The sequence below is a fragment of the Andrographis paniculata genome, unplaced genomic scaffold (genome assembly GCF_009805555.1).
Source record: "Andrographis paniculata isolate CXL003 unplaced genomic scaffold, ASM980555v1 Contig62END, whole genome shotgun sequence".
Classification (NCBI taxonomy): domain Eukaryota; kingdom Viridiplantae; phylum Streptophyta; class Magnoliopsida; order Lamiales; family Acanthaceae; genus Andrographis; species Andrographis paniculata.
In genome coordinates, this window is record NW_026137598.1 from 6803605 (window position 1) to 6813604 (window position 10000).

At 39.1% G+C, this 10000-nt stretch overlaps 2 protein-coding genes across 2 annotated transcripts; one reads left to right on the forward strand and one right to left on the reverse strand.

The window, feature by feature from the left end:
- Positions 1-853: 853 nt before the first annotated feature.
- On the reverse strand, positions 854-2568 carry LOC127261150 (protein RGF1 INDUCIBLE TRANSCRIPTION FACTOR 1). Its single transcript, XM_051289370.1, has 4 exons — positions 2301-2568; positions 2023-2214; positions 1709-1924; positions 854-1611 (listed from the first exon to the last, which is right to left on the reverse strand). Exons 1-4 carry the CDS (start codon positions 2301-2303, stop codon positions 1351-1353), a joined length of 672 nt encoding a protein of 223 aa, XP_051145327.1. The 5' UTR covers positions 2304-2568; the 3' UTR covers positions 854-1350.
- A 3445-nt stretch (positions 2569-6013) lies between these two features.
- LOC127260464 (uncharacterized) lies at positions 6014-8842 on the forward strand. The gene is made up of 2 exons (XM_051288196.1): positions 6014-7966; positions 8051-8842. Exons 1-2 carry the CDS (start codon positions 6014-6016, stop codon positions 8795-8797), a joined length of 2700 nt encoding a protein of 899 aa, XP_051144153.1. The 3' UTR covers positions 8798-8842.
- Positions 8843-10000: the final 1158 nt, after the last annotated feature.

The following is a 10000-nucleotide window of genomic DNA, read 5'->3' on the forward strand; positions in this document are numbered from 1 at the left end:
AAAATAAATATTTAATTTAATATATTTTTAAAAAAAATAATGAAATCGGAAGGCAATATATAAAAACAATAATTAAATACATCCTATAGTGTCTTTGATTGACATACATACTATTTTGTTCATTTGTTATATTATTATTATTTTGCAATTTTTATTATATAATTCATACACATTTTTTAAAATAAAAGTATATCATAAAATCGCTGCATTTATTAATGTATTGATACAATATTTTGAATGTAAAATTAAATTTTATTGTAATAATATAAATAGAAAGATTTGATATTTTTTTTTTAAAAAAAAGTTAAAAATAATAAAATTGAAAATAAAAATTCACAAGTAAACCCACCCTCAATCAAAATACGTCCATGCTTGATTTTAATGCACAAAAAATTTCTCAAAATATATTATTGACAAAATAATAATAATAATAATAATAATAAATAAATAAATAAAATCAATCAATGGAGAAGATGCATTCCCATCCCCAATCCCCATTTATTTTATGAGTCGCCCCCTGCAATTACACGCAAATTAATAAGACATCCATGACGGATGTTGACCCGCCCCAGAATCCAACGGCCACCATTCAATCCGGGCCCACATAAAAGAACATCTAGAAAATCCCCCCAAGGCGGGCGGCTTGACCTAATCCACCTGTCTCCCCTCTGCCTAATCCCAGCCCGACACGTCATCCAACCTTAAAACGACACCGTTTTAGACACCCACGTCATCCAACCTAAAACGACACCGTTTTAGACCCCGTACTCACCCCACCTCACAACATTCCAAATGTGGCACCCCAATTCACGAACCTATCACAGCACAATTTCTGCAATAATAATAATACAAATACCACAAAACTATTATTGGTATTATTATTATTACCATCATTGATTTCGATTTTGGACACTATTATACATTACATACATTTTTGTACTGTAATATAGTATCATGTCTCTAAAATTCACCTATTCACGGAGTGACCTGTTTCTAACAGTACCAGAAGAAGTAGTAGTATTGTAAAAACGTGACCAAGGAGAGAAAGAGACAGTACCAGAAACTAAAATTAATTAGTAATTTCGAGCTTCAGAGAAATCGAACAAACTCCATTACCATGGGCAGTCGATCCCACGAGCTCCTCGTGTCGTGCAGCACGTACTGTTAAGAACGAACACACTGCCGCCGGACGACGTCGTTTCGGTTTTCTTGATTCTTTCATTTGTAACTATTACATTCTTGATTCTTCTTCTACGTTTTCGATGTCTTATTTCTTGTATTCTCCATTCCATTCCTGCTTCTATGTACAATGTCGCCCTGCCATTATCCTTTTCTTTTCTTCTTCTTCTTCTAGTTGTATATTTCCAAGGCGATTCCTCCCATGGGGGCTCGATGAGGAATTCCCTTTCTTCTTTTCGCGACGGCGGCGGCGGCGGCGGTGCGAGGTGGAGTCGACGGGGAGAAGCTCGGCGGCGCTTTGTTTCCGGTGCTGCTGCTGTAAGAGTCGTCGGAATCCACCATTGCGGCCGCCGCCGCCGGCCTCTTCTTCTCCGGCGAGTGATGATTCTTCTTGCCGCTGCTCTTCTGGAAATTCTTGGATGTCCCGACAATCTTAAAATCATCGAAATTAGGATTGGATTGGATTGGATTGGATTAGATTTATATAATTGGATAAGAAATTAATTAAGAACATGTAGGAGGAGCAGACCTTGCAGCCGAGGGAGCAGTACTTGAAGGAATCGAGGAGGCTGCGATCGCAAACTTGGCACGTGTTGGTCACGCCCTTGCCGGGGCGGGGCTGCGGCCGCTCGTTCAAGAAGACAACCTTGGCGCTGTTGATTATGTACGTCTGCACCGAGCTGATGTCCAGAAACTTCTGGATTTCCGACACCCTGATCACGTCGTGGTACGACGACCTCCGTATCTGTCCATCGATCAATTGATTAATTATCTCAAAAGTCAACGCCGGCGGCGGCGGAGGCGAAAAACCTCAATTGGAAGAAGAAGTAAAAAGGGGTTGACCTGAATGGCGCGGTGGTCTTTGTGGGCGGACAAGCAGAGGGAGCAGAGAGGGCCATTGGTGCAGTCGAGGCAGTACATATTGCACTCGCTCTTGTGGGAGTCTGCGTGGAATTTGCACTGCACGAAGAACTGTTCCTTCAGCAGCGGCCGCAGCCACGGCGGCCACCGCCGCTCCTCCTCCTCGTCGCCTCCCTGAAAATGGGTTTCCGGTGAGAAACAACAGACGACATATTAAAGTGGTGCAGATAATGAATTAGGGATTCGATTCGATTCCATACCATGATTCGTCGGCTGCTGTTGGGCTTGATCTCACGAACCGCGGGTTCTTGATTATCAATCGCCAGCTTCAATGATTTCCGTGTAATGCAGCAACTGATTAATTGATTCACTGATTGATTGATTTCGAGAGAGAGAGAGAGAGGGAGAGAGAAAGTGGTGGGAGTGAGGTATTGAGAAGAAGAAGAAGAAATGAAAAGAATGGTGGCTGTGGAAAGTTTGAGCCTTTCAGAAAGTGGAGGCGGTGATAGATAGGTGGGTGGGGTGGGTAGGGGTAGTGGGGGTTAAGGGGGTCGTTCTTATCCTCTTAGTTCAAAGAAGTCATACTCATAACCAAACTCGATGGCGGGCTGGGCTGGGCTGGGCCACATTATTGCCCAGCGAGTCGACCCGACCCGAGCCGACCTCATGCTTTCCCTTTCTTGCTTTGTATTGTGTTTTTAAATATTTAATTCATGTCTGATTTTTTTTTTTTATTAATAATAATAATAATATTGTTATTATTATTATATTGGAGGGCAGATGTACGGTGTGGATGATGCCAGCGCATCTTTGTTTTGTGTGGATTCGATTGGTCATTGGTATTGCCAAGTATGCATTCACTCGATATGAATACGTAAGTTCCGAATTATTTAATCTTTTTTATATACATATTTTTAAATGTTACTGTATTGTTATTATTAATATTCATTTTTAAATATATTATATTAAATATTTAATTAATTTTAAACAAATTAGAAATTTCTTAAGAGATTGTTTGGCCTTTTTTTTTTTCTTTTAAAAAATAAATATTAAATAATATTTTAACATTATATTTATTAGATAAATAATACTCCTATATTTTTATTTAAAATTGTAAAAATTAATCTCACGTTGAAACACAAATCAAACAAATCGTAATTATTTTAAAATTTTCTATATTATCCGATATAAAATTACATTATCGTTTTGCGCGCACCCTTAACTTCTCCGTAAATCCTCACCATTGTTGATTGAGGCCCACAATAAACGGACGGTAAAGATGGACCTGGAGCTGAGGGCCTGGGCGTTCACAGGGACCACTCTGGCTCTTGGATGTATGAAGAATAATGTTGGATGGTAGGAGATTTTCTTCTCTATTTTATTTTATTTTTTAAATGAAGGTTAATTTGAAAATGATCATTTATAAAATTAAATAATATTTTATGTAGAACATTAAAAATCTAAAATTTGAAATGTGTTTTTTTTTTTTAATTTATTTTAAGAAAAAAATCTTATATATATATATTTTTTATAAATTATATGTAATTGTAATTAGTACATTAATATTTTATTTTTAATTTTTTAAGTTTATTTCTGTTCATTGGTTATATTTTAGATTGTATGGGTCCATAAGTATATGTTATTTTGTTATTTTGAATTAAAGTTTGCTACATGTTGTAATGCATTTCGTAATATTAATATTTAAATTATATATACTTATTAATTTCTTAATTATAATATGTAACGTATTAAATTTTCAAATAAATAAAATGTTGATTTTAAGTATTTAAATTGTTGAGTATATATATGAATTAGATATATTTCAGATCCTACATTATATGGCCTACTTTTTAGTTCTTGGTTGGTGGATATAAACTATTTATTTTAATTATTTATTTGGTTAATATATATAAATATATATAAATTATTATTTACATTCCTTTTCTTGCTTCCAGAACCATCCACATAAAAAAATTACATTTATTTAATGATGATCTGGCGTTTGAAGTCAATCAAAGGGTAAATAAGTTCTAATATGCAATGACATGAAACAATAGATTAGGCAGTTGGGTTTGTGTCTTAGTCTCTGTGTATTTTCTGTTTTAGACTACAAATTATTGCTTGTTAGGACTTAATAATATCTTCGTATTTTTAGTTAAATTGGGTGAATATCATATCATATCATTTTATTTAATTTTGTATTTGTAGACAAAAAAATTGTGTTATATTTTTATAAACACAAAATTTGTACAAATTATATTTGTATTTAAATTTAATGCGGGTCCTATTCTCTATTCGGATCCTTTGATTCTCTCTCCGGGTCGATCCATTTTTCCAATTTGGATTTGGGTGGCTTCTTTGATCCGAAGGGATTTTGGTCTTCGGTTTGACTTCGCCGGCTTTTGAAGGACTTTGGTATCCATGTTGGCGATTTTGATCGTCGGCTTCGGATTGATGCCTCCTTTGGATGATCCGACGGAATTTGATCTTTGAGGGAGAGATTTAGTGCTCCATAACGCTTTTGGCGGCGTGTCCCTTTGACTTTTGGATCGAAGAGGGCCTGGTTTGCGCCTTTTATGAAGAACGCGACGAACATCTTCAAGCTTTGGGAGCGACTTTGGAGGCTCTTCCTTGGCTTTGATGGATTCCTCGATAGCTTTGAGAGATTTGATCCTTCCTCCGGCTCGGACATACGACGAAGAACGTTAACTTCATCGATTCGTCAACCAATATTGGATCATTTGTCCAAATCGGTGACTTTTCGACGAAGAACGCTTCGAAGGACACGAAGAACAATGAAGAACATTGCAGAGAGTCTAGAGAGACTTACCCTTGCGCGAGTCTTCAAATGAACTTCGGTGTCTAAATGAATTGGCCAAGGCTCCTATTTATAGGGGAGGGTGGCCTTGGCTTCCTTTTCGGATGGTGCCACGTGGATGGAAAGATTTTATAATCTTTCCTTTTCCCTCGGATGCCGTTTTCCATTTTTGACGGATTTGATTATGCACCTTCCTTTCTCGTCAAAATCTTTATATCATTGCCTTTTTTGGAAGATATTAATTTATATACTTCCTTTATTGACAAGATCTTTATATCATTGCCTTGTTTGGAAGATATTAATTTATATACTTCCTTTATTGACAAGATTAATTTATTTTGCTGCCAAATTTATTATGGCTCTATTTATGCACGTAATATTTGTACGATATCTTCCATTTTAAGCAGATTTTGCATTAATGGTTGATATTTATTGTACAAAAATTAACATATGTGCATAATTAAATACCATATATTTATTTTATTGGAATTTTATTTTCTTCCAAAATACATGATATTTAATTGATTTTAGACATATATTTTTAGTGTCTACAAAATGCCCCATCGAGACTTGTTTAAGCCGACGCAAAATGTTTAAGGCGTGAACGAGTCTCGAAACATAGAAAAAGAATTTTTTTTTTTTTTTAATGGCGTTTTTTTTTCTTTTGCCATTTTTTTTTTTTTTTTTTTTTTGCATTTTTTTTGTAAATGGCGTTTTTGCCATTTTTTTTATGCAATTTTTTTTTTTTTTTTTTTTTTTGGATTTTTTTTTTTGTAAATGGCGTTTTTGCCATTTTTTTTATGCAAATTTTTTTTTTTTTTTTTTTTTTTTGGATGGTGTTTTTGCCAAAAAATTATATATATATATACACATCATATATATATATATATATTCTTTCCTTTATTCTTTGTTTTTATTTTTATCTTCCTTCCTTTTTTTTTATTTCCTTATCTTCTTCCTCCCCTTATACATGTCTTTCCATATCTCAATTTTTTTTAGACACTATATAAACCCCTCACCATGAGAGAACTTTATCATTCTCAACTTCTCACATTTTGATTTCTCTCATTCTAGGGTAGGCTTATTTCTCTTGTGTTGTTTTTTTTTTTTTTTTTTTTTTTTTGATCTTTGCTTATATATTTTTTTGTAGACGAGATGGCTTACTTCAAGGATGTCTCCTCCCCCTCTGGAAACGCCGAGTTGGTGATTTGCGAGTTTGAAGGTCAACCGCTGGACAAGGCGACTCGTCTATTGGTGCATCCACCACTCATAGGACGCGGAGCTGCTCGCCCTCGCTTGGAGGTCCCAAATTTCCCAAAGACGTGGTCTCGGAATGTCGCTGGCGGAAAGCATACCTTGCAATCCTCACTTCATCAACACGTGTCAAACGATGTTCTTCCACTTCCAACCTTGGGGCGGCGGATCATGGATGGGGCGTGCGTTTGGAATGGTCTTCCTTCTTTTGATGGCAACTTTTCGTACGTGGCCGGCTATTGGGAATGGGCGGAGGATGTGCTGGATCGATGCGAGATTCCACTAAAGAGAGGATGCATTTACGATGCGGTCTATGCTTCCTTGTTCTCCTACGACTATTCTCCGGAGATCGTCAAGGCCGTTTGCGAGGCGTGGTGTCCCAAAACCAACACCCTTTTGACTGCCGCCGGTGAAGTGTCGATCTCTCTCCGTGACTTGGCGTCCTTGGCGGGCCTCCCCATACTCGGCTCATTTTACGAAGAGGTGGTACCAAGCGCAAAGGAGCTATATGGCAGTAAAGAGGATAGGAAGCTGGTTCCCCGTTCGTGCCGATACCTGTTGCATGCCTATCACCTTCTTCGGAGTCGTGACAAAGGTCGACGAGGCGTCCGCACAACCGACTGGATTTCTTTTTGGTGCGAAAAGACCGTCAAATACGAGCGTCCTCAAATTCGTCGTGGCAAGGAGTCTACTCGTTCTTCTCGGCCTGATGCGACTTACAATCCTACCGGAGAGATTGGTGCCCACGAGCCATGGTCGAAGGCGCAGGAGTCATCTTTTGCCAAACTCAAAGTTGGACGGGAGCACCTTGAGGAGACTTTCCTCGCAGCGTTCCTTTCTTGTTGGCTTTGCATCTTTGTGCTTCCGCTCGACGATGTTGGTTTGATACGTCCTTCGACTTTCAAGATGGCAAGTGTCCTAGCGTCGGGATTTCCAGTAAGCTTGGCCATTCCAGTCTTAACCAGTATTTATAAGGGGCTAAACCAGATCGCAGATTCATCATGTCCTGGGAAAGTTCGGTCGACAATTCCTCTCCACTTTTTGACCGGATGGATCGCTGAGTATTTTCAGACCCACTACGGCGTATGGAAGGGAATCCGTGGTCCGGGGATGGTGAAGCACTCCGGGGCTGTTAGTGCTCGTGCGTATAGAGCAGATGTTGCATGCCGGAAGATTTTACGTGGTGACTACTTTCGTTGGGCTTGCACCATGATCACGAAAGATTTCGACGTACGGTTTGTTGATGACGGGAAGCGCGAAGACTACGAGCAAGAATACTTCATCTCCATTCGCTCTTGTTTTCTGACTTTGCGGGATGGATTTCGATGCTTCGTGGAGCCGTATAGTCCCCACCGTTTTTGCCGTCAATTTGGTTTTTTCCAAGAGATTCCCGGAGTTCTTTTGAAAGACGTCCGTTGCTGCGCTTTTGAGGAAGGCTATCAACATTGGCACCAAAGTACTTACTTGAAATCTTCAGCCGAAGTTATTCTTCCACGCATTCCTGCGATTCCGAGGGGATTTTCTTCCGACGTATACAAGAAGTGGTGGACTCAAGTTTGCGGGTCTTTCTTGGATAAGTATATCCCGCCGGTACAAAAGACCACCGATCAGACCAAGCCATCGGATAAAGCTCGAAAAATGCCGCTACTTATCTCGGGTGTTCCTGAGAGGAACAATGGAAATTCAAGTACTCACAATGTCGGTTCTTCAAAGCGGGCGGTACCCTCTGTCTCTGAACGAAGTAGTAGTGAGCATGATGTTCATTGGAAGCGAGCTCGTCGAGATCCTCATATCATCAACCCGTCAAGTCCTCGTTCGAGCCGACACCATTCTTCGAGCAATTTCGCGAGAGAGGTAACTTCTATCTCTCTTTTTTCTCTTTTTTTTTTTTTTTTTTTTTTTTTGACATGATCCGTTTTTTTTTATCCCCTTTTTCAGTTGGAGCAAAGAATCCCGAGTATGGATGAAAAGATGGCGAGCCGAGATTCTATTGTTGAGGTGATTGGAGAAAGCAGAGGTGTTTGCAATAAGCAAGTAAAGGATGCTCCAACCAAGCCAATAGTTGTTCATTCCGTTGTGCCCGCGGTTTCAGAATTCTGTGGCGCGAATTTTGTGAAAGAGATCCAACGCGAATATATAGGAAAAGTATGGTCGGATCTTCGGGGTAAGCTTTTGAGGACACCAGCTCGTTTGCTTTCCTCGATTAAGGACGAGGTTGATGTAGTGCTCCAATCAATGAAAAGCTTTCAGTATTCTGACATTTCTCATATTGAGGACCGAGTCAAGGCCCTTTTTGATGACGCTGCATCTTTTGATGAGGCATGTTCTGACTCGATCGACGCCGTATCCTTAGCGGCTCGTAACCAACAGATTTCCGAGATCAAAGATCGACTGTCGCACCTTGAGACGAGGCATGTTGAGGAGTGCGAAGCTATTAAGGAGTTAGAGGGGTGTGTGGAGAATATTGACGTGAAGCTTCGCTCTTTACAAGAGCAAAAAAGAGAGAATATTTCCCTTATTAAGCGACGTCAAGGAGTTAATGAGAATATCACCATTCAAATTGTTGAAGTCAAGGATGAACTCGCCGCTGTAGAGAATGTCCCCGCGCAAGACGAAGAATACTTAAAAAGCTTAGAAGAGTTGTTGGATATTAGCAAAGAAGAGTTGTATAATCTTAATGTTTAAGATCAATTTGTACTCTTCATTTTGATTGCCAATCAATAAATTTAAATTCTCTCTTCTTTTTTTTTTTATATATATATATATATTTTTTTTTTTTTTGAGCATTTTTTTTTTTTTCACCCAAATCCTTTATCACTTATTTATTTATTTCTTTATTTATTTGACTGAACTTGAAGGTATATCTCAAGCTGCCTACGTACCCGGTAAAGGGATCAAGTCATAACGTAGTTCAAAGCAACTTGAATTTGCTTTTATTGTTATTTTGCAGTTTATCCTCATGCTAAGGAGTCTTGATTTGATTTGAAGGTCTCACGCATAATATCTTTTGAGGAACCTCCCGTTGATTGGCCCTATCCGGAGTCCGTCTTGAGATGTCAACTTGTATGCACCATTCGTGTAAACCTGAGTGACAACGTAGGGTCCATCCCACTTGGATAAAAATTTATTTCCCGAACGAAAGTTGATCACAATGGGCCTTCTCACAGCAAGAACCAAGTCCCCAATTTGAAAGGATCGTGATTTGACTTTTTTATTGTAAGCTCGAGACAATCGTGCTTGATAACACTCCAGTCTTTGTTGAGCTTGTAGTCTTTTCTCGTCGAGAGCCTCTAGCTCTTCGAGTCTTAATCTGACATTTTCTTCAGTCGTCAATTCTTCCTGGAGAGCAATCCTTAGTGAAGGAATTTGTCTTTCCAATGGGAGGACAGCTTCGACCCCATATACAAGTGAGTATGGTGTCGCTTGTGTTGGAGTGCGGAATGTAGTACGATAGGCCCACAAAGCTTCACCGATGCGGTCATGCCAATCTCTTTTTGATTTGGAGACAACCTTTTTCAGCAAGTTACAAAGTGTTTTATTGAATGCCTCTGCGAGTCCATTTGCCGGTGCATAATACATTGAGGACTTCTTTTGTTGAAAGCCAAACTTTTCACAAAGCTTGTCGATGTGAGTATTGGCAAAAGATCTTCCATTATCAGTGATGATACACCGAGGAACTCCATAACGGTAAATGATGTTGACTCGTATGAAGTCAGCTACCGTCTCCTTTTTGACTTCTTTCAAAGGAACTGCTTCTGCCCATTTGGAGAAGTAGTCTGTTGCGGCCAAGATATAGAGATGTCCAGCGGACGACTTTGTGAGTGGTCCTACAACGTCCATGCCCCAGGTATCGAATGGCCACGAAGCAATAGTTGGGTGCAATGGTTC

Excerpts from the sequence above, each read along its gene's own strand:
- LOC127261150 (XM_051289370.1), bottom strand. Across the intron at positions 1,925-2,022 it reads AAGACCACCGCGCCATTCAG|ATACGGAGGTCGTCGTACCA; the intron begins GTCAACCCCTTT and ends ATCGATGGACAG. Across the intron at positions 1,612-1,708 it reads ACTGCTCCCTCGGCTGCAAG|ATTGTCGGGACATCCAAGAA; the intron begins GTCTGCTCCTCC and ends GATGATTTTAAG.
- LOC127260464 (XM_051288196.1), top strand. The coding sequence starts at position 6,014 with ATGGCTTACTTCAAGGATGTCTCCTCCCCCTCTGGAAACGCCGAGTTG. Across the intron at positions 7,967-8,050 it reads CGAGCAATTTCGCGAGAGAG|TTGGAGCAAAGAATCCCGAG; the intron begins GTAACTTCTATC and ends CCCCTTTTTCAG.